Here is a 24,725-nt window from a genome sequence, read left to right as displayed (position 1 = left end):
TTGAGCGCATTGTATTTAAGAGGATTTCCAAGGGTGTGTTTTACTTTCTATATGTATATTTCTGTTTTGATATTGACTCCTAACTTCTTAAAACCATATGTTTAAAATGAAGATGAGACCGATCAGTGTTGTTCTGATGGTGTTGATCAGTTTGTAAAAGCTGCTGAGAGAGACAGAACTTTGTTGTCAAACCAGTTTGGGGAAATAACATGTTCAAAATTCATACTGGTCTTGTGGGGTTTGGCAGTGGTTGTGGTGTCTCACTTTTCTGGGGCGAGAGACTGAAACAGAGATGTGGGAAGATTGAGTTAGTGAAATTTAGGTTATCAGATTCTCACGCATACCAGTCACTGTGCATTTTTAGAGACAACTGAATAGATAGCTGCCCTGACTCAGACAATTTTAGGGGTGGCCTGTTTTATACCACAGCTGTCCTGTCAATCTCTGTGATCATGAGGTGTAGGGGAGGGGGAGGTTCTACTTATCTGGAAAACCTTTCCTTTATCTCTCTGTGTCAAGCCAAGCTTTCCTGGATCAGATTGACTTCAAGGAGAAACGTCTGTAGACAATATGCTTTTGTTGTTTTTTGCCAGAAAACAAAGAGGATCCTTTGCAGTTTCTGACTCCTACTGAGTAAGGAATCCAGGCAGTATTTAGTAGGCATCTCCTTGTATCGTTACCATGCTTGTTTGGCTTTTTGCCTTTGGTCAGTGGTAAACATTTAACTCCTTTGCTTATGCCCAGTGGGGGTTGGGGTATAGATGAAACTTACAAATACATTTTAAATACATTGACACTGTAATGTACAGAAACCGAAAGTTGAGACCGGGGAACATTTGTCAGAGAATGAGAACAAAACATAGGTGCTCTCATGTTGTGGCAGAGCCACATTCCATTGTCATCAACTCATTAAGCATACCGCTTCGAAGATGCTTGTTTTACCTGTTTTGTAACTGTCAATATCTGTTTTCACTGGTATTTAAGGTTGCGTTATGGGATAGTCATGCTTTTAACCATAAGTATACTGATACTGTTACTGATGATTATTTAGGCAAAGTCAGTGACTTACTTTTCCAACCAAATACTTGGAACAAAAGCAGTCAGTTTGTTAAGATGATACAGCATTTTGTATTGAAACCAAATTCTAGAGTCGGCTCAGCAAACTTAGGTGAAATTGACCTCACTTTCATATTTGCTTTCATAATTTTATTTTGCAGGATAACAAAGCCATTGACCTTTGCTGACTGTGTTGGGGATGAACTTCCTTTAGGATGGGAAACTGTATATGATAAACAAATTGGAATTTATTACATGGACCACATAAATAGTAAGTAGAATGCCACGCTTGAGTTGTTATATATGAATGAGTTTTCATGTTGATCTCACAGATGCTAGGAACTCTTTCTGTAGAGTGAAACAATTGTTACTCACTCTCCAACACAGCATTAAACTAGATTTTATAAATGTCATCTGAAGTCTTCGTTAGCTGAGTTGTTCAAAAATTGGAGCGATTGGACGTTGGCTTGTATGTTGCCCAGGACTGCATGGAATATGTTGAATGCAGAGTTTGAATACCTGATGGAATAAATTTTATAAATTTCCCAGGCAGTCTGGTAATAGAAGTCGCTAACCAAATGAGGAGAGTATTTCTTGCAGAGTGGAATTTACAAGTTCTTCTAACAATAAATGCCCAAATGATGATCTGAACTTCATTTTGTCTTATCCCTTTGATTTTTAACTGTAATGTGCCAAACCTTTTGGAGCTTTGGGAAGGGAGAAAATGATGTAAAGATCACAGCTAAAATCACAGGTCCTAGACCATGCCAGCCTTCTCTGTAGAATTGCTGGGAGCAGTGGTTCTCATCCAGGGCTGGCGTTACCTCCAAGGGACACTTGGTATTGTCTGGGGGCATTTTCAGGCACTCAGCCTGCAGTGATTTGGCTCTTACCCAATGCCTGAGCAGAGGGGTGAGTGTGGCCCCAGCTTTGCCGCCCTCTGCTGTGGTTACCCCATGGGCAGGAGCGCTTCTTAGGCAGATCCACTGCTGACAGGATGGACGTGGTGCTTAGCAAGATTGCACCCAGGGGCCACGCTCCCCTGGCCTGGCTGCCGAGCACCTCAGGGCTGCATGCAACTGGAGTTTCTGGCCATCTGGGCCACCTTCCCCTCAGGTCAGGGCTCCACTGTCTCCGGGCCCGGGTGGCGTTACTGAACGGCACAGGGATCGGCCTTACATGACTTTTCTGGAAAGCCTGCCAAGGCCCAGGACCACCTTGTGCTGGCTTTTCTCTCATAAACCCTGCTCTCCTCCTGCTGTGTCCCCTTCTTTGCTGTGGGTGTGCCTTGCTTGCCTGCTCACTGAGTCACAGCAAGTTTTAAAAAGCACCCCTCCACGCTGGCCACTCAGGAAAGTGAGACCCAGGATCCACCCTCAAGGATTTGATATGACACATTAGACATGGCCACGAACCGGGAAACCAAGTAATCACCAAGGACTTTCTTCCAACCACCTTGAGTATAATTGGGGTGACCCAGCACCATGGAGGATGTGGCTGAAGACGTCATCTCCAGGGTCATGCCACCTCCTCTCTCTGACACCTTTAGTGAACCCAACTTTTTTTTCTTCCCTGAGGACAAGAAAGGTTTTTATTGTGATAATGGGCCAAAGACGCCATTCCAGAAAACTTGCTTCTCAGAATCAAGCTCTTCTTTTCTGTAGATTTATTTATTTATTTATTTATTATTTTTTTTACTGTGATGGGAGCTAAAAAGCCTCTTGATGAAAGTGAAAGAGGAGAGTGAAAAAGTTGGCTTAAAGCTCAACATTCAGAAAACGAAGATCATGGCATCCGGTCCCATCACTTCATGGCAAATAGATGGGGAAACAGTAGAAACAGTGTCAGACTTTATTTTTTTGGGCTCCAAAATCACTGCAAATGGTGACTGCAGCCATGAAATTAAAAGACGCTTTCTCCTTGGAAGAAAAGTTATGACCAACCTAGATAGCATATTCAAAAGCAGAGACATTACTTTGCTGACTAAGGTCCATCTAGTCAAGGCTATGGTTTTTCCTGTGGTCATGTATGGATGTGAGAGTTGGACTGTGAAGAAGGCTGAGCACCGAAGAATTGATGCGTTTGTACTGCGGTGTTGGAGAAGACTCTTGAGAGTCCGTTGGACTGCAAGCAGATCCAACCAGTCCATTCTGAAGGAGGTCAACTCTGGGATTTCTTTGGAAGGAATGATGCTAAAGCTGAAGCTCCAGTACTTTAGACACGTCATGCGAAGAGTTGACTCATTGGAAAAGACTCTGATGCTGGGAGAGATTGGGGGCAGGAGGAGAAGGGGACGACCGAGGATGAGATGGCTGGATGGCATCACTGACTTGATGGACTTGAGTCTGAGTGAACTCCAGGAGTTGGTGATGGACAGGGAGGCCTGGCGTGCTGCGATTCATGGGGTCGCAAAGAGTCGGACACGATTGAGCGACTGAACCAAACCGAACCAAACTGTGATGGGTCTTCGTTGCAGATGTGGGCTTTCTCTAGTTGCAGTAAGCAGGGGCTACTCTCTAGTCCTAGTGCTCAGGCTTCTCTTTGCAGTGGCTTCTCTTGATGTGAAACACAGGCTCTAGGCACACAGGCTTCAGTAGTTGTAGTGTGTGGGCTCAGTAGCTGTGATGCACAGGCTTAATTACTGTGCAGCATGTGGAATCTGCCCAGACCAGGGATTGAACCTGTGTCCATTGCATTGCAGGGAGAATTCTTAGCCACTGAACTACCAAGGAAGCTCCCCTGGAATCTTAACTCTTGCTAGCACAGATGTAAGGGGAAAGCTCTTTAAAGACAGAGAACCTGAGCAGTCACATGTTAAGTTGGAACTGTGCTGATTGACAGTGCAGTGAGGGACCAGAGGGGCCCTGGGCTGGTCACCTTCGGGGTTCCCAAGACCCTCAGGGGCCCTGGACAGAGTGCGAACGATGCCTGTTGACCTTGGTGAGTCTGATGCCTAAATCATCATCAGAGACATCTGGGCACTTAAAACAGCTGTGACCTCCCCCTGCCTCCCACCCAGGTCCACTGAATCTAAACTCCAGGGCTAAGTCAAGACCCTGAGTTTTGTTATTTTTTATTTCTCCATGGGAGCTTTTAAGACCCAGAGAGGCTTTCCAGGAGGGGCCCTGGGCTAGCAGTGTGAAAGAGGTTAGGGGATGTTTCTCGAAGGAGATTTCAAAAGAAACTTACTTTAAACATCCTAGTGAGTGCTCCTGTGTATGTGTATGTGTGGTGGGGCGGGCGGGGGGTGGGGGTAGAGATGACATAGAATTTACATTTGTAACCATTTTGAGGTGAGAGGCACAGACTGTAAGGTTCACCATTGAAAAGTGTACAGTTCAGTGGCATTGGGTGCATGGAGTGTTGTCCAGCTATCACCTCTAATTCCAGAACATTTATCATGTCCTGGTAAGACCTTGTGCTTTAAAAGAGGCTCACGTGGTATAGAATCAGAAGCAGAGTTGGGAAGGTGACTGTGGCGAGCACTCAGAGGATGGCTTTTGGTGGGATGAGGCAGGCAGGTGTTTTGGGAGAGAGGTTCTGAGAGTCTGACTGAACTAAGGGGAGAAGGAGGGACATCCCAGCATCAGTCACTATTATACACAGGGGCAGGAATGGCCAGTTCTGGAGGGCCCATGAAATAGTCTGTGTGAGGGATGAGGGGCAGGTGTACTCTGAGGGTAAGTTCCCGGTTGGCTCAGTGGGTCGATGAAGATGAAGCCACTCATTCCAAGGGGGCAGGTGGAGAAGCAGGCACTCATCAGTGTGGCTTCCTTTGGGTTGCTGTGATTTGGGTAGCAAAAGGGTGCTGTGTGAGACTGAGTTGTTTTGGACCAGTGACTCACAAGTACTTTGCGTCCGTCCACGTGGTGATGCCTCTTGGAGGCAGGAGGAAAGAAAAGACGGGCACTCAGGAGAAAGGTCGGAGCTAGAGGTAGGCGTGAACCCTTTGAGGAGCTGGTTAAATGACAGAGCCAGAGCAGCAGGTGGGGGATTTATAGGAAATCCATGAAGGGGATTTCCCATGCAGAAAGTTCTGGTCTGGCATGGGAGGTAGGAGAAGAGGAGCGAGCTGGTCCCAGGGAGAGCAGAGGCAACAGCATCCCAGGTTGAAAAAGGCAGGGAGAGAAAGGTTGTATGTGTCTCTTAGTTTGAGAGTGATGGGCTCCTTTGGGTTCCTGTCCACCAACGTTTACTCATAGATAGCTAGTGGGAAGCTGCTGTATGATGCAGGGAGCTCAAACCAGGGCTCTGTGACAACCTAAGAGGACTGGGATGGGGTGGAGATGGGACGGAGGCTCAAGAGGGAGGAGACATATGTGCACTAATGGCTGATTTACGTTGTATGGCAGAAACCAACAGCATTGTAAAGCAATTATCCTCTAACTAAAAATAAATTAAAGGGGTGCTCTTTCTGCTCCCTTCTGAAGTCTGTGTGAGGAGCTTTCTCTATGTCTTTTTTACTTTAATAAAACTTTAAAAAAAATAATTTAAAAAAATTGTCTGGTATCGTCTTCCCTTACGCATCTACAGAGCTTTCTTCTCGACCCAGACATGGCTGTGTTGATAGGAGGTGACCCAGACTCTGGGAGGGTTCAGCATACAGATGCTTTCATGATGTACATCATGGTCAGTCATTAACTTTTGTATTGATTAGACATGTAACTGCACAATTATTCATCCTAAAGATTGGACTCGGAAGACCCTCATGTTCTTCCCCTTTCCGTTTCAGAGCTGACCCAGATTGAGGATCCCAGAGAGCAGTGGAGGCGGGAGCAGGAACGGATGCTAAAGGAGTATTTAATTGTAGCCCAGGAGGCTCTCAATGCCAAGAAAGAAATCTACCAGATTAAGCAGCAGCGCTTCGAGCTGGCCCAGGAGGAGTACCAGCAGCTGCACAAGATGTGTGAGGACGACAGCCGCTCGTACACCAGCTGTGAGTTGAGCATCCCCCTCCAGGAGCACGTGGGGCTTCCAGAGTTGGGTCTCCGCAGATCCTGGTCTCTACAGACCCCAGGCGCAAGTTGAGCAAGACAGCTGCATAAAGTGTCTGATCGCCTACTGTTAGGTAGTCAGCCTCCCATGCCGGCATCCGATGGTCACTCCCTACCACTCCATTGGCAAGTGTTTTTCAGGTGCCCACGCAACACGGTGGAGCTGAGATAGGAGAGGCCCCTTCCCTCCTGGAGTTTCCATGTAGGGAGGGAGGGCAGGGAGAAAGCAGGCAAGCACAGTTTCAGATAGTGATACGAAACCACCTCCCAACTCACATTTGTCAGCATGGAAAAGGGCTTCCCTGGAGACCCCTGCTCATCTGGGGTGATCCTGGGGAATTACTTACAATGGTTTTATTGCTCAGGAGCCCCCACACATGTCAGGCCCCTGTCTCTTTATAGCATCCTTTCTTGTGCAAGACACTGAAGGTGGAGAAACTCAGTATAACATGGGGAAAGTGGGGAACTCTGCCCAAGTAAGATGGATGCACACTGATGTTCTCCAAAGGGAACCCCTCTGAGTTTCGGAGCCCGCCGAGCGTGCGCTCCTGTTATTAGGACTCAGGAGATGCACAGGAACAGAAGGAATCACTCAGAAGCCAAAACCTCTGGTTCCTGACCCATTCAGTCACTGCCTGAGCCAGTCCATTCTCGACAGAGTTGTCACACTTAACCGCCCACTGAAGGTGTGCGTGGCTGTGACTCGCCCAGTGGCAGTGAGCTTGGGGAGAGTGTATGAAGTTGGTACCACTAGATTTTATCTTACGAAAACCTAAATCTAATGGAGACTTGGAGGGACTTACCTGTGACGTGAGTGCCATGTTGCCAGGCGTGTAGCTCTGGTGACACAGCTTTGAACGTTAAAGACATGCTCAAAGCTTTGTTTATCCTGTGTTGCAGGTCAGAATGGAGTTGAGGCGAGGGGGCCAGACATCTTTTTTACTGCAACTGCTGTCGAAGGTGAATAAGCCATACGAGCTGTGGAGAAGAGAGCGGAGGGTGGAGTTTGCCCCCTGTAGCAGGAATTTAGGTAGCTGTGTTTCTATATACCGTAAAAGATTGCAGGCTCAGGTATGATGGTGTGTAGTTTCCAGGCTGCTTCATCTCTTGCCCTTCGCCTCTTGGTATGTACTAGGTTTTTTCTTGTTTGTTTGTTTTACTGTCCATCAGAATGTGATGGGTCAGCTCCATGCTAGTTTTTAGGAAAAGCTGGTTTCTTCGTAATTTTCTTTATTTGTCATCTCTTTTTCTGATTTTGGTATCAGGATAATATTGACCTCCCAAAATGAACTGGGATATGTTTCCTTCTCCCCAGTTTTTGGAAAGTTTGTGTGGGATTGGTTCAGTTCAGTTCAGTCGCTCAGTTGTGTCCGACTCTGCGACCCCATGAATCGCAGCACACCAGGCCTCCCTGCCCATCACCAACTCCCGGAGTTCACTCAGACTCACGTCCATCTAGTTGGTGATGGCATCCAGCCATCTCATCCTCTGTCGTCACCTTCTTCTCCTGCCCCCAATCCCTTCCAGCATCAGAGTCTTTTCCAATGAGTCAACTCTTCGCATGAGGTGGCCCAAGTACTGGAGTTTCAGCTTTAGCATCATTCCTTCCAAAGAAATCCCAGGGCTGATCTACTTCAGAATGGACTGGTTGGATCTCCTTGCAGTCCAAGGGACTCTCAAGAGTCTTCTCCAACACCACAGTTCAAAAGCATCAATTCTTCGGTGCTCAGCCTTCTTCACAGTCCAACCCTCACATCCATACATGACCACTGGAAAACCATAGCCTTGACTAGACGGACCTTAGTTTGATATTTAATTCATTGACAGGCAAATTCTTTACCAGTGAGCCACCTGGGAAGCCCAGTGTTGATACTTTCTTAACCGTTTGATAGAATTCACCCGAAAAGCCATCTGGTTCTTTGTAGGAATGTTTGTAACTATAAATTCAGTACCTTTAATAGACATGGGCCTGTTCAGGTTTTCCTGTTTTTCTTGAGTCAATTTTGATGTTTGTGTGCTTCAAGGAATTTGTCTCTTTCATCTAATCCAAAAATCAGTAAGCTTTTCTGTAAAGGATCAGATAGTGAGTATTTTAGGCACCATAGGTCATATGGTCTCAGGTGCAACCACCAAACCCTGTTGTTACAGTGCAAAAGCAGCCAGACATGACACGTAAGTGACGTGTGTGGTTTATTCTGATAAAAAGTATAAAAATAAGAAACAAGCTGAATTTGGCCCACAGGGAATCTGCTGACCGCTGATCAAGCTGTCAAGTTTTTTGAAGTTTTCATAGAATTCCCATGTGATTCTTTCAATGTCTAGACTCTGAGCTAGTGTCCTCTCTTATTTGTGATAATAATAATTTGTGCTTTATTTTCTCAATCAGTGGAGCTCAACCTTTATCGATTATGTGTAGCATTACAGCAAACTGGTTTTTGGTTTTCTGTTTTCTTCCCCTATTTTTATCATTTTTTAATTTTTTTAATTGATTTGTTCTCTTTAGTTTTTCCTTCATTCTACTTAGTTTGGCTTTAATTTCTTTTTCTGCCTTCCTAAAGTGGGAGCTTAGAGCATTGATTTCAGACCTCATTTTCTCACATAGCCTCTAAAGGTATAAATTCTCCTCTAAGTACTACTTCAACTGCATCCTACAAATTTTGGTTCATGTTTTATGAACCAAATATTAATAATATTTTCTCATTTTCTTTGTGATTTATTTTGACCCATGGATTGTTTTAAAAGTAAGCTATTGGAACTTTTTAAAGGTGTGATGTTGTTGATTTCTAATTTGATTGTGGTCAGAGACTAGACTATGTAAGATTTCAGTTTTTGATGTCTATTGAGATGACTTTATGGCTCAGCATATGGTCTCTTTTAAATGATCTCATGGACTTGTGCCTCCAGGTTGCATCTGGTTGAAGCAGTGGCTTAGAACTGTTTCTGAGAGTATAGTTAGTGATTCCAAACCTTTCCAAAAGTTACTTGGTAGAAGTAGGTTGGGCCATATAAAATTGTCACTTTTGTAGATTAAAAAGGGCCAGTTATTGGCAGTTTCATATGATTCAACCTAATAGAGTGTTTCTTCCCAGGCAACTGGTCAGGTTTGGTTAGGTTTCCAAAGAGACTTGCCCATCAGTCTTGCTAAGAATTGAACGGAAAAAGAACATAACAGAAGAACCTGGTAAGAAGTTTCTTGCCAGCAATTGAAAGGAAATATTAGATGACGAGAAGGTATGTTGGACTTCCCTGGTGGTACAATGGATAAGAATCCGCCTGCCAATGCAGGGGACACAAGTTCCATTCCTGGTCCGGGAACATTCCACATGCCGCAGGGCGACTAAGCCCATGTGCCCTACAGCCCGTGTTTCATCACAAGAGAAGTCACTGCAGTGAGAAGCCTGCGCACCTCAAGGAAGAGTAGCCCCTGCTCTCTGCAATGACAGAAAGCCACTATGCAGCACCAAATGCCAAGCACAACCTAAAATTAAATAAATAATTTAAAGAGAGAGAGGAGGTATGTCTATGTACTGGTTACTGTACTGGTGCAGCCAGGACTTCAGTTGCAGACCATGTGGGGACTCAGGACTGGAACCCTTGATGCAAATATAGGAAGACCTGGTTGCAGCCTATGGGATTCCACACCCAGCTGGAGGGGAAGATTCCCGGAGCATCGCGGAGCCTAGAGCATAAAAATATCCAGGACTTGTAGTCCTCTGGAGTTGGGACATCCCTCAGCATCAGTTTTTATATTTCCATGGGCTTTTCCCTCCCCAGACATTTGGAAAATAGGGAGTTGCAGGTAATTTCATTCTTCCTGTGCCCTGTAAAATTTTATCAATGCACAGTAAAAAAGTAACAGTCTAGATGCTGTCTTTAAAGTAGTGTATGAAGAAACATTGAGTCAAGGAAGGTGATGACTCTGTGGTGTTGATTTGAGATTCTGAGACTCCACCTCCCAACCCACAAGAGGTGCTGGCATAGACTCCATCTCTGCTTCTACTCATGCAGTAGAGGAGGCCAGGTGGGGCCTCCCTGTTTTCATGAACGGCTGGAAATGCCAGTGGCTCTTCCTAGAGCCTGTCTCCTCAGGGAGAACAACTGTGAATGGAATCTAGGAATTAATCCAAGCATTTTATCAAGTAGCTGCTGTTCCTGGGTTTTCACCAAGCTCCTTCCATTTGCCATTTAACCTGAACTCCATTGAGGATACTTCTGTTACATATGACTCAGACAAACTATTTATGGCCACAGGCTAAAGTTCAAGACAGTCATTCTGGTGGCTTGTGCTATAACAGCCCAGACCTCTGTAAGGTCTGGGCCCATGTCAGGAGCTGTTGGTGGCAGGATCTGTGGCACACCTGGGCCCCTGTTGGCCACCCAACAGGTCTCACACAGCCCAGATCACTCACATTGTTAATCATCCAAAGCAGGGAGGTGTCTCTTTGCTTAGGTACTGGCAGCAGAAGGACCTTGGGACTTAGCGCCCCTAACTTCCTTCATTGGAAGTGACTCAAACTAAAGGAACCATCATTGAATGGCCTAGTGTTTTCCTGAATTGTTGCGACTGCAACATCATGAAGCATTGTAACACGGTGATGTTACTTTCCTTGTACACACAAGAAACAATATTCAGTAGACTGATCTTCTTGAAGGTTACACTTCCGATGAATGGTAGACCTTGGATTTGAGCCCAGATCTTTTGGTGGAGCTAGTTATCAGTGCTGTGTATACTGTTTTGGAGACATGGAAGAGTCAGCTTGGAAGAATGGATCATGTGATTTTAAAACAGCCTGCCCTCCCATGTTCAAGTGACCCGGAAATAAGGACCAACTGTAAACTGACAAGTCGTCTGGCAATTTCACAGCATCTGAAGGGACACGTGATAGGCAGAGATCTTTTTACTTCTCGATTTCCTCATGGCCCACAGTGGGATAGCCAGACTAGTTGTTTAGTTTTCAACAGAGAGTTCCTTAGCACCTGGTGTTGGGGGGACACAATTTATCTGTCACGGCTGATTATAGGGGGGAAATGAGGCAATAAAGGTAAACAGCCATTTCTAATATTGGAGCAAAAGGGCATGGGGGAAGGCAAACACTCTCTTCCACAGCCTTCACAGATTTCCCCCTGAGTTATGGAAGTCCACAATAAATCTCTTGTTTGTTGGAGAGGAAAAATTTCACATCAATATTGGGCCATCTGGTGTCTGAGAATATCCAAGCGTTAACCTTTCTTGTCTCTGACCAAAGCAGATTCTGCTTTGCTGGCTTTGAGCAGACACGTCCCCTTGAGACTAGGAGCCCAACTCGGCTATAGTTCTTTATGCTCAGGAACTAGCTGACAGGGGCCCTGGTCCTGTGTGATGCTCTACAGAGCCCTGCCGTGGAACTTCTCTACCATAGACTGTTTCTGAGACACACCAAGTACTTTCTCTGCAGCTCCATCTTGTAGAGTTTTCTCCTACTTTCTTCATTGCAGTATGTTTTTCTGTTTATTTTCTTTTAACACTAAATACACTCATTATTTCAGAAACTTTTTTTTTTCATTCTTCTTGAGAAACTGGCCTCCAGCTGCATTCCGATGAAGTATGTGACCATTACAGGACCTTTTGGAAGGAATTCTTGCTTGGGGTAAATTATAGTCTGAACCACGGGTCAGCAAAGTTTGGCCCACAGGCTGAATCCTAGGCACTCAGGGTGTTGTGTAAATAAGATTTTATTGGGACCTAGCCAGGTCCATTCACTTAACCATTGTCTGTAGCAGGTACAGGAGCAGAGTTGAGGGACTGAGACAGACGGTGTGGCCCACAAAGCCAGAAATATTTACTATCTGGTTCTTTGCAGAAGAATTGTCACACAGTGGTTATCAACTGTGGCTGCACTAGAGAAATCTCTTGAAGGGCTTTTAAAACATCTTACAGCCTGGTCCCTACTCCCACCCCTAGACATTTGGATTTAATTGGCCTTGACTGGGGCCAGACACTTAAAAAAAAAAAGGCTTCCCAGGGGATTCCCAGAGTTGAGATCCACTGATCATGACCCTTTCTTCCAGCGGCAGGAGTATGACTTGTTTGTTCCCCAGGCTCCTGGGATCTCCCAGAATCCTCCAGCACAAGTCTCTTTGGTGCCTGGGAAAAAAGTCCGCCTTATCTCCGGTGAGAAAGTGCTGACCCACCCTGAATTCCTGGCTCAAGCCTGGAGAGGCTTGACCTTATCAGTCCTCAGTCTGGCTTGCATTCTTTCTGAGGCTCCTGGCCCATCCCACAAAGACTATCTGGCCTTCTTTCCCTGGTGAGGGTTTCTCATCTCCTGCCTAGCCTGGGATAAGGGCCACCGTCCACCCATTCAGCCCTTCATCTTCCTGCTCACAGGCATGTTGGAGCAGGCAGGGGAAAAATGGCTCACACAGCATCTTCCCAGGTATTAGTTGGCAGGACTCAACCTCAAAGGCTGTCGCCGAGCTCACATGTCTATCAGATCTCCCAGTCTGCCTGAGAGAGGGAATTCTTGGTTTGGATTCAGTGGCCTTTTGTGTTACTTGTATAAGTTGCCTCTGAATGGGCTCATTTGATTTTTTTTTTTTTTTTTGTCCCTTTGCTTATGGTGCCTTTAAGAAAGAGGTCGTGCCCTCTTCATTTGGCCTCGCCTGATTGTAGACACGTCTTGGTCGGCTCTGGTAATTACTGCCTGTCAGCACGGCAACTGTCCAGGCTTGCTGTCCTTTGTGCCCGAGTACTCCTGGGCTCCCTCGAGCAGGTGCCTGCAGTGCTGACTCCTGGAGGCGCGCACCTGGTCCAAAGGCGTAGTCTGCTCACAGGATGTCTTTGGACAAGGGCTACCCTCTTTGAAAAGCATGGCCTCTGCCTGGGGCGATCTTGGGTTCTCATGGTCCAGAGATGTAAGAGGAGATGGAGACAGACACAGATGGACGCATGGATGGATACATTTCCCCCTTTTAATAGCCCATGAAATCGAAATCTGAAGTAATGACTGGGGTCTGCAGCATTCAGAGTGCTAAACACAGACTGAGTTCACTTCTTGGGCACTGGGGAGCCGGAGGCCCATTTCTTCTTCCGTTGGAAAAGCTAATCTGACCCCCAGGAGCCCACATTCTAGACAGAAGTCCCTCTTTGACTGATGGCCTGATGTAGATCAAATCATTGCCCACTCAGCCTTTGTCTATAAAAGCAGGGAAACATACTCTTCATCTCTCACAAGAGGCAGTGCTCTGTGACAACCTGGACTGATGGGTTGGGGAGGGAGGGTCAGGAGGGAGGGGACATATGTATGCCTGTGGCCAGTTCATGTTGATGTATGGTAAAAACCATGACAATATTGTAAACATTTTTCAATTTAAAAAATATATATATTTAAAGAAAAGAAAGGTGCAATAAAAAAAAAAGAATAAAATTTTCATTCCAAAGGGGGAAAAAAAAAAAGAATTTCTGAGAATAGATGAAATTAATATGAAAGTTACATTGTTGTAGCCAGGTATAGTAATTTATACTGCTGAGGTCCAGCTAAGCCTTAACCTTCTTATATCATCCAAAGCAGTGCTTTACGCCTGCACGGCCTCCTGAAACTGTTTCATAGTTCTGCCCACTCAGACTCTTCAAATGAGAAGGGAGCTTCAGAGGTGAAAGTCTGGTATTTATCCTAAATCTTGAGATTAGAGACATGTCTCAGCAGAGACGTTTCTTTTTCTCAGTGTTGTGGTGTACGTGCCATAAAAGGGCTTCCCAGGTGATTCAGGAGTTAAGAACTCACCTGCCAATGCAAGAGACACAGGTTCTATCCCTGGGTCGGGAGGATCCCCTGGAGAAGGAAATGGCAACCCACTCCAGTATTTTTGCCGGGAAATCCCATGGGCAGAGGAGCCTGGCAGGCTACAGTCCATGGAGTCACAAAGAGGTAGACACGACTTAGTGACTAAACAACATGCCATTAAAAATGGGGTCCAGAGTTTTGAGCTTTTCCCTGGATTCTGCAGATGGCTTCCATTAGACTTACTGGCAAACTTCAGGAACTGAGAATTTGTCTTTAAACTTTTGAGTTCTATTATTAAGTTACACCAGTGTTTGTCACTCTCCTTAGCACATTAAGATACAACGTACTCACTGTCTTAGGTACTTGAGTTGCCTTTTCCCTCATCCCAGTCTTGGATTTATATAGTTTTAGAGACTATAGCAAAAGTAACATGAATGGTATCCCTAAGTAAAACCTTTCATCATTTAGGATTGTTTCATCTATAAGTAACAGAAAAGACTAACTCTCCTGGGCCTGAACAGTAAGGCCATCCATTGTGACCTAGCAGTGTCCAAGGTGGGAGTGGCCTCCCCATTGGTGGACTCGGCAGCTCAGTGATATCATAGTATGTCAGGATCCCCTCTAGGACTGGCCCAGGCTGAGTGTCCTGGGGGAGAGACAGATGCCTGAGAGCCTTAGGACTCTTAGCTATGCGGGAGACCTGGGCGGCAGGTTGCCATGTGTCTGTCCATCTGTACCCATCACTACTGCAGTGTGTATGTACTTCAAGTATCTTTACTAATTTACCCTATGAAATTGCAGACAAGAGTTTTGGCAGTGATTTCAGATCATTGTTACTGATGCAGTTAACTTCCCTGGACTTTGGTGGTGGGGTTACTTTCAGTTTGGAATGGAAAAGATCCCAGGCAGTAACTGTTGGCATTGTCTTCCTTGCCTACAAGGTGACAAGCGGACACACGTGGAAGGAGTCAGGAAGCCCTTGGCTCATTCGCTTGTTATCTGGGCACCAGTGGAAGTCCCTTCCACTCGGGCCTGGGAAATTTACGTCCCAGGAGTTAAATTTAGAGGTTTTGTAGAAATGATTTTTGTTTCTTTATGATCATTGTTTGAAGTGTTCCTTTCCTTAGTGGACTTAAATGAGACCAAATAGTCAGGCAAAATGGAGGTTCTTCATCTAAGAAAGAATTCTGTTTTAAAAACATTTTACTCTGTGTTTTGAGGAGATTAGAATTCTAAATATAAGAACATTTGAGGTAAAGTTGACGAATACTTAGCTCCTCCAGGTATTTATTTCCAGTAGATTCTAGTAGTTTGACATTCTGACTGATGGGGACTTCAATAGTAGACATTCCATAGAACTATTTTTTGTTTGTTTGTTTAAGGAGACATCTGGAGAGCTCAGATTAACTTGGGATGTGGTTCTATTTGAGGATATTAAATAATCTTGCCATTTAAATCACTTAATGGCCTTGAGACATCTTCTTCAGTATTAAATCAGGACATGATTATAAGCTAGTTTCTGGATGTTGACATCTAAGTTACCTGAATGACAGTCTTTTCTACCCAGATCAAAGGAGTTAAAGAATGGATGCTGAAAAAAAAAAAAAAGAATGGATGCTGACATGGAACTATACTCATTGTCCTGTGGCAGCCTGGATGGGAGGGGGATTTAGGGGAGAATGAATACATGCATATGTATGTCTGAGTCGCTCTGCTGTGCCCCTGAAACTATCACAACACTGTTAATCAGCTATATCCCAATACAAAATAAAAAGTTTAAAGTTTTTTTTTTAAAAAAAGAATGGATAGTGGCCTTGCAGATGGCTCTTATGAGCAGGTGAAACTAATGAAAATGACCTAGCGGCAGATTCCATAAATGTGGGATGACTTTCAGATGAAGAAATAGGAACCTACACAGCTCAGGGAGGGACAGGAAGCAAGTCACTGCAGCTGCAAGGCCTAAGAGAAAGGAGACAGAAGCATGACGAGAAAGGGATGCAGAGAAGGGGACGGGGTGATAGAAATTAGAAGTGGCTGAATGCTGCTCCAGTTGCTGAGACAGCAGAGAAGGCTTGACTGACCATGCCTAGCATGCAACTGGGTAGCCGAATGTGTCTCATTCACCCCCGGGTATTGGCCATCTGTAATCACGATGCTGTGTCTGTTAGAAGACTTTAACTCATATGTGCTGCACTGCTGAAGAAAGCATTTAGCTATGTGATCTGATTTAGTGGAACATCCATCAGAAACAAACTAGAATAAAAGTGTGGGTGCTTCACTTCGGCTCTTGGGGAGCCAACACCATGAACACTCAAGCCTGCCACATACTGTCGTTTGACTAGGAAGTAGTCGTTTTCATTTTTTACAAATCTTTAGGTTTTTTTCCTTTTCTATGTCAAAAATCATTCATGTGGAAGCTATAGATATGAAAAGAGTAAATGTAAAATCTTTTGGAATGAGACCATGGAGAAGAACAGTCAGCTTTTGAGTTCTGTCCTTCCAGTGACTTCCATGGTGTGTACATTTTAAAAGGAAGTAAAAGTGGTTTCATACTATACTGTTTTCATCGTAAAGAATAGTTTTCTATACCATAACCATACCTCCCCCACCCCACCTCCTGTGTATATGTGGTTTTTAAACCTGATAGTTTTGCAGTTGAAGTAAACAGAGTTTTGGTTTACCTATAGCTATATATTTTATTATGTAGAATCAAGTAGAAGGTAGTCATGTGAAAAATCAAACATCAAGATTCAAGGTGGTAAGATGTATGTTCTTAGGAGCGAGGACCAACTTGGAAATCTGAGCCTGGGAATTCATTACTTAATATAATGATTTAGAAGCTCCTGTTTATGTGTATTTGTTTACTTTAAAGGACCCATTATAAAATTATGTTTTCCTTCTGTTTAGCCTTCTCTGGATATTCAACAAATACCAAGTACGACCCATACCAAATTAAGGCAGAGATAGCAAGTCGTCGGGATAGGGTGAGTAAAATGAATATTTTCATAACTAGAAACCCTGTATATATTTGTACGTAATATCACTTATCATGGTTCATTATCTGATGGTCAGTGTGTCTCACACTCATATTTTAGTAAGATTTTCAATTTCATGAATTATTATTATTACATTTGGTTATACTTTCTACTATTTTTTCAATAGGAGGAGAAAAGCTTCATTCTCAAGCCTCAGCTCATCTAACAAAAAAATCGCCCGTACCCCTCCGTGTTTCAAGGGGCTAGATTTACTCTCCATATGGAAAGATTTGACAGTGTCAGGGCCCAGCCTCAGAGGACTGGATGACTCTCAGCAGGTTTAGCATCTGTCTGCTGTTCTTTCCTTGTGGCTCTATTCCCAGAGAAATTGTGCCTGCCATAGTGTTTGACCAGAAGGTTCCGAGGCACCTTCCCAGTGGTGCCCAGTTCTTTGGGTGCCACCATGTCCCATCCCTCAGCCTTTGTCATGCGTGTCTGGAAGGAGGGATGGAAGACATCTTGGAGCCCAAGCCTCTGGTCCTGGTGTCTCAGTCCCTAAACCAGAGCATCTCTTTGAGTGCCATGGCTCTCATATTCTAGCACACCCTTGAAAACACCGGGGGCATCAGTTCAATATGAAAACTCCAGGCCACCCCCCAGTTTTAACACAGGCCCGGAGTGAGTCCCAGCACATTTTAAATAAGCGCTCTCCGTGACTGAGTTCCAGGTACCCAAAGCCATGCTTTGAGCAATGGCATCTCCTAAGTGGGACTTTAAACAGAAGGGAGGATGGGAAAAAAAAAAAAAAAAAAACATGACAGAGTTTGCTCATTGCATTATGTCAGTTAATACCTTGAAAAGAAAATCATTGACGATTCCAGGGTTCCCTGTGGGTAGAAAGCTCTTGGGGATCTGGGCCTTGTGTGTCTCAGCCAGCCAGCTCCTCTGCCAGTGCTGTGTGTTAGCCCTGTCGATGGAAGGTCCTGGCAAGAGGGTGACCCAGGGAATTGCAAGCCAATCAGAAATTAAGAGGACAGTGCTAACAACTGTAGAAAAACCATTTTTCACAGCATGCTTTTGAGAAAAAAAAATATGTAATTTGTCTTTAGCTTTCTAGATTAAAACGAGAGCTGACCCAGATGAAGCAAGAACTGCAGTACAAAGAGAAGGGAGTGGAGACCCTGCAAGAGTGAGTGGCCTGTGGTGATGGGGGGAGCATTTCCCTGCGGTTTCCTGTTGTGCTGACCTCTTCTATGCTGGGACATGTGTCTTAAAGCTTCTTGGGTGTTCGCTTTTCTGCTTTTATTTATGCTCGTTATGTACCAGTCATAAGCATCAGATCTCTTTTCCTTGAAGATACCTTGTTCTTGTTTCCTTGGGAAGCAAGATCTTTATTACAATATTTGTGCACATTTTTGATAGCTAGTTGTCTAAAACACACAAGGCTATTTCCATTTGAATTATTGTTTGGCTAGTTTTAGTCTCTTCAGTGTTTTAGTTCTAAATTTTAAATTAATTAAAACTAAATAAAGTTAAACTGTAAGTCCCCAACCTCAGTAGCCACATCTGAAATGCTCAGTAGTCATGTGTGTCTAGTGCAAATCTTCTCCACCTCAGTGCTCATGACTTTTGGGGCCAGATAGCTGTTTGTGGTGGGAGCTCTCCAGTGCACTATAGGATGTTTAACAGCATCCGTGGCCTTGACCTCCTATGTGCCAGTAGCAGCCTCTCACCCAGTTGTGACAGCCAAAAATGTCTCCAGATATTGCCAAGTGTTTCCTGGAGGGCACGTGTTTCCGACGTGGAGGACCACTAAGCTAGTGGCCCCTGCATTGGGCAGCACAGATAATAGGCTATTTACATCCTCACAGATGGGTGATCCCCTGGAGAAGGAAATGGCAACCCACTCCAGTATTCTTGCCTGGAGAATCCCATGGATACCAAGCCTGGTGGGCTGCAGTCCATGGGGTCACAAAGAGTCAGACACGACAGAGAGACTTATCATATATCTACACAGAACGTTCTGTCGGGCAGCCTGATCTATAGGTCATCCTCCTGTTGACATCTTTGCAATTAGAACTCTATCCCTACTGAGAGTTTGGAGATTTTAAAGTTCTTATTATTTGCAAATTCTATTAAGGGAGCAAATTAAGTGAACAATAGTTACTGTGTTAGTGGTGGTATTAGTGGTCTGAAAGAATTAATTTTCTCTAGAAAGGGTTTTGCATGCCTATTGGTTCTGTTTCCTTTTGATTCAGATCCTGGTTTCACTTGCTGAACTTAGGCATGTGCTTCACACCTTCTACGCTGACTCTTCTCATGTGGTTGTCTGAGTTCGACTGCTCTGACAAAATACTTTAGACTGAGTGACTTAAAGAGCAGACAGTGACTTCTCTTGGTTCCAGAGGCCAGAAGTCCAAGGTCAAGGCACTGGCAAATCCATTATGAGCCTTTTGACTGTATCTTGACATGGTGGTGTTGTGTGGTGGGGGGTTCTGGTCTCTGGTGTCTCTTCTCTTTCTTTAAGGACAATGGTCCCTTCATGGGGCCCCACCCTCATGACTTCATCTAAATCTAATAACCCCCTAAAGGACCCATTTCCAACAGCAACCCATTGGGGATTGGGATTCACCCCAAGAATTTGGGGGGATGTGACCATTCAGTCCGTAGCAGTGACCATTGGGCTAAATTGTCCAAGGACAGCAACAATGCCTGCTGCACAGTCAGCCTTCAGCAAATGACAGGAATCCATGTGGCTACGATTCTTGGTAAACGGGCAGCGTTCTACTCTCTTGGCGTCCTGTGTGTAGATGCAGTGACCACATGTCAGATGTATCATTCTTTATAAGGAGGGAACACGGATGTGAGTGTTTGCCAAAGGTAATGACCGCAGCCTCACATAAAGGGTAATCAAACCCTGTTGTTCAGCATGAGTAGAGATTCACTTTCTTACTCACCCGAGATTGCTTCGGCTGACGACTTTTTTGTCTGCTTCTTTATTGAGGACGTATTATAGACACCAGGGGAGACACCATACAAAGGTGAGCTGGGTCCTGCTCGGAGGGCTTGGCTCTTCTGGCTCTGAGACACTGCCATGCCCCCTTCAGGTCCCCCCCTGAGGTGGGATTTGGCCACATGCTTAGCATGGGCTGCAGGCTTTTAAGCTTACGATCAGCTTTTTGCTTTCTCTGCCACTACCTGCAGCAGCGTGTGTGCGTGTGTGCATGTGCATGTGTGCAAGAAAACCCCTTCCCCTTGACATTGCTAGGAAGTAACTTCATCTCTTGTAGGCAGTCATTCTTTAAAAAAATATTTACTAATCTTTGGCTGTGCTGTCTCTTTGTTGCTGTGAGGGCTAACTCTCTAGTTGAGGTGTGTGGGCTTCTCACTGTAGTGGCTTCTCTTGTGGAGCATGGGCTCTCAGCACATGAGCTTCAGTAGTTGTAGCCCCCGGACTCGAGCACAGGCTCAGTAGCTGTGACTCAGCTGTTCGCATGGCATGTGGGATCTTCCCAGACCAGGGATCGAAACCATGTCTCCTGCGTTAGCAGGCAGATTCTTTACTTACCTGTGAGTCACCAGGAGAAACCTCAGCATCATTTTAAGACTGGAAAAAGGTGGCCTCGGTTTCTCCAGGTTTCTGGGACAGGAAGCAGAAGCCGGTACAGGAAGTTGTCAGTTTACACCTGCAGCCAGCGCGGAATATGAGCCTGCAGAGAGAATGCCAGTGCTGTTGATCCTCTTTCTGCTTTCCTTTGCAAGCCCCCTTGTGTGGGGTCAGCAATGGTAAACATGCCCCCTGCCAAGGGGATGGTCCTCACTCTGCGGCAGAGCCTATGGGAATGCCCGCCTTCCCCCATGCAGGCTGAGGGGTGGTCTGAAGGAAAGCTCTGGACCTGAACTTGGTCTTGGGGTATCCCAGCCCAGCTTTCCAGATGAAACTGCCTCTCGAAGCAGCTTCTGGTTGGGTGCTGTGTTGTCACTGCACACAATCACTCTATGCTATGACACGACATCTCAGGAAGGAGAAAAAACAGGAGTGCTTGTGCCATGCCTATTTGTTAATACAGTGCTCTGCCAGTGAAAAGGTGGCCTTATACCTTCCTCTGAGTTACACAAGCCATGTATAAGATGAAAACGGCCTCTTTATTTTCCTGGTATTGAAGACCAGCTCTTGTGTTTGGATCACATCATGTGGATTGGTATGCTTTATTGAGAAATTGGGAAAACCTTGGGTAAGCATCGATAATGTGATTACCCCACCCCTACTGCAAAATCCTGACTCTGAACACAGATAATACATGCACTGTTGTATGTCAATGGGCTTCTCAGATATTATTACCAACCTCGACTTAAGGCAGAAACCCTAGATTTCCCTCCAGAAAAGTTTCTGCTGTTCTTGCTTCCCAGAATATCCCGTGTATTTTTTTCCAGGGCACCTCACTGAGAGTTTGGCGACTCACAACATTTTAAACTCGACTTGTTTATCTTGGTGAACTTTCCTGGCTAGCAAGGAAATCCATCATTACGCTTGGGTCCAAGTGAGGAAAAAAGAGCCTTTTGTATTTTTTTTTTTTAAAGTCTATGTGCGTTGTTAATTTTTGTAGATGGGAACTGACCATGAACAGAATCTTTGGGTTAATGATAGAATGTGTGTGTTTGTGTGTGTGTGTACTATATATAAACTTTTAATGATGGAAAATGTCAAACGTACACAAAAGTCAAGAGAATAGTATAAGGGAACCTTCCCGTATCTGTATCCCCACTTCTACAGCTAACTACACAATGGCCAGTCTTGTTTTGTCACACAGCTACAGAGCCTCATTGCCCATGCTTTTACCACGTTATTGAAGCAAATCCCAGAATCGTATTTAGTCCATAAATGTCTCCTAAAGTTACGGACTCCTTTTGAAAACGTAACTAATACCCGTGCCACTTAGTAGTAATCTCTTCATGTTGTCCATTCTCCAGTGGGTTTTTCCCCACCTCCCTGGTTTGTTTGGGTCCAGGTTCAGACTAGGTCCATACCATATGTGTGGTTAGCATGTCTCTTCATCTCTACCCTCCTCTCCCTTTTTCTTTTCTCCTTCATTTCTTCCTTTTGACAATGTACTTGTTGAAGAAGCTACTCTCCTTGTCCCAAGGAATTGCCCCAATCCTGGATTTTGCTACAGGAATGTGCATCGCATCATTTCACATGCTCCTCTGTCCCCTGCTCTTTATTTATTTAAACTGGTGTCATTAATCCCACAGGCTTGATCTGACTCAAGTTTCATTGCATTTTCTCTTCTTTTGGGTGTTAAATATGGTTTGTAGCTGGTGGTCGTACTTTGATCAGGAGGTACACACTCTCTGGTTGCCTCGTGTGTGTGTGTGTGTGTGTAGTGTAAAGATTATAACTGGGGTTTGACATTGGCAGCCTGATACATCCATTTGTGTGTGTGTGTGTGTGTGTGTGTGTATGTGTGTGTGTGTGCACTCAGTTGCTCAGTCATGTCCAACTCTTTGTGACCCCATGAACTGCAGCCCTAATTCTAGGGCCCAGGCTAAGTAGTTGTGGCATGTGGGATCTTCCCAGACCAAGGATCAAACCTGTGTCCCTTGCATCAGCAGGTAGATTCTTTACCACTGAGCCACCAGAGAAGCCCCCAGAGCCTTCTTAATAACTGCCCTCCAGCATTTCTTCTCTGCTCCTTATTGTACTGTATTGTGCTTGAAGAAATCTTATTTCTACCACTGCTGTTCAAATCATAAAAGTAGGTGCTCACTAGACGTGCCAGTAACCCCTTTCCTGGAGGTGTGTGCTTATCAGCCTCTGGGTCTGTGCTTCGAGCCTTTTAATTGCTTGATGACTGTCTTCCATCTTGGAATGCCATGATGGAGTTAAGCCCGTGTGTCTCCTTCAGTGACTCAGAGCGACTGCCCTCTAAGGAGCGTTCAGTATCACGGCGAGGCAGTGTTAGATCTTGGAATTAGCATTTTCTCTCTGAGGGAATTTACAGGTTTCAGGAAAGCATGGGCTTGTCCGCAGTCCACACAGGCTTAGAGCAGGATATCCTGTTACCATAGCTCAGAGGCTCCTCAAATAACAGTAAAACCTACAGAAGTGGGGGTGGAAACAAAAAGAGTGTTGTTCCCAGTCGTGGGATGGATCTGGTGTTCCACATGGGACCGACGGCTGATAGAAGCTGCCAGAAGCTCTTTGGGATTCTGGTTCGTTCAAGGCCACCTGCCAGAACCAGTGATGTAAAGATAGAGTAATAATAAGACTCCTCCTTCTTGGGGGTTGTAGTGTGTGCTATTAACGTGGACGACCTTTCGAGACCTGGTGGCCCTTTCCTCCAAGATGTGGGTCGAAGAATTTGTTCAGTTTGATTTTTGCCAACGCAGTTCTCTTGACATCTTAAGTTGAACAAGAAATATGGACGCTTGAGGGCAGGGGAGGTTAATGAGAAATACCTCAAAATGCCTTCTCAGAGGTGTGCCATCAGAGTTTGATGCTGCGCCTTCTTTCCTCTGGCTTCCCTGGTGGCTCAGACAGTAAAGAATCCACCTGCAAAGCGGGAGACCTGGGTTCGATCCCTGGGTCAGGAAGATCCCCTGGAGGAGGGCATGGCAATCCACTCCAGTAATCTTGCCTGGAGAATCCCCATGGACAGAGGAGGTTGGCGGGCTACAGTCCATGGAGTCACAAAGAATCAGATGCGACTGAGTGACTAACACTTTTAACGCACTTCTTTTCTCTCTAACAGTTTCTTTTAAAGGCAGGATGTAAAGAGTGCCAGTCTGCTTTGGCCCGCCATCTGACTGTGTGGATAGTCCTCAGATTTGACATGGTGTCACTTTGGAAGCTTGAGCTTGAATGTATTGCTAGCCTGGTGACAGAAGAGGCTGGGTGTGGCATGAAGGGCCTCAGTGTGGACCTCGCTGTGTGACCTTGAGCAAGTCATTCAACCTTCCTGGTTGAATGTTGAGTGAAAAGTAAAGGCCAGGTGTTAGAGGGAATTTGAAAACTCCCAAATAAACGAATTTTGCAGATGTGATATAAAAGAGAGTTCCTGTTCTTTGAGGTTTTTGTTAGATGAAAATTGATCACAGTTGACAGATGGAAGTGGTTAGAGTTCTGTGGAGCCTGCTTCTTCCTCTTACCAAAGCATACGGACCCTACCCTGGCCACCCTGAGCAGGAGTGCACCAGCGGGTAGCAAGGGCCATTAGCTGCACCAAGTTTTTCCATGCTGCTGCTGCTGCTGCTAAGTCGCTTCAGTCATGTCAGACTCTGTGCAACCCCATAGACAGCAGCCCACTAGGCTCCTCTGTCCCTGGGATTCTCCAGGCAAGAATAATGGAGTGGGTTGCCATTTCCTTCTCCAATGCATGAAAGTGAAAAGTGAAAGTGAAGTCACTCAGTCATGCCTGACTCTTAGCGACCCCATGGACTGCAGCCTACCAGGCTCCTCCATCTATGGGATTTTCTAGGCAAGAGTACTGGAGTGGGGGGCCATTGCCTTCTCCAAGGTTTTGTATAGAACAGCTAAAATGGAAAAACTCCAATTTGGACTTGAGAGCTGGGAGATGTGGGTTTGAGTTGTGGGTCTGCCAGATCTTAGCTTGTCCTCTTGGGCCACTTAGTCTCTCTGAGCCTCAATATTTGCATCACAAAGTCTGGGAAGATTATGCTTATCTCATAAACCTGTTCAGGGGATTAAATGAGGTGAGACATAAAGCATGCAGCAGGACAGTCACCTAGTAGGTGTTTGACACTTGAACTATTGTAACATGCTATTTATATACCTATCTAATTTAATCAAGCACATACTTATATAATTCAATCAAATAGATACTTGTATAATTTAATCAGGGACTTGCCTGGTAGCAAAGAAGTAGTAAAGAATTCTCCTGCCAGTGAAGGAGATGTAAGAGACATGGGTTCATTCC

The 24,725-nt window shown here is 45.1% G+C and overlaps 1 protein-coding gene across 2 annotated transcripts in view; it reads left to right on the top strand.

Annotated features, from left to right (window-relative positions):
• WWC3 (WWC family member 3) overlaps positions 1 to 24,725 on the top strand; it is a 107,916-nt gene that overhangs the window by 35,980 nt on the left and 47,211 nt on the right. The window contains exons 1-5 of one of the 2 annotated variants that reach the window (XM_052662929.1): positions 1,223 to 1,327; positions 5,789 to 5,992; positions 6,951 to 7,010; positions 16,721 to 16,797; positions 17,898 to 17,977. In XM_052662929.1, coding sequence (XP_052518889.1) covers positions 1,312 to 1,327; positions 5,789 to 5,992; positions 6,951 to 7,010; positions 16,721 to 16,797; positions 17,898 to 17,977 — 437 coding nt within the window. In that variant the 5' untranslated portion in view covers positions 1,223 to 1,311. Of the gene's footprint in view, positions 1 to 1,217; positions 1,328 to 5,788; positions 5,993 to 6,950; positions 7,011 to 16,720; positions 16,798 to 17,897; positions 17,978 to 24,725 lie in introns of those variants that run through there. The other variant, XM_052662928.1, reaches the window with a different exon arrangement.

This window comes from Budorcas taxicolor, chromosome X, assembly GCF_023091745.1.
Source record: "Budorcas taxicolor isolate Tak-1 chromosome X, Takin1.1, whole genome shotgun sequence".
Lineage (NCBI taxonomy): Eukaryota > Metazoa > Chordata > Mammalia > Artiodactyla > Bovidae > Budorcas > Budorcas taxicolor.
Note: the sequence above shows the minus strand (reverse complement) of the source record. Positions and strands in the feature narration are given on the sequence as shown.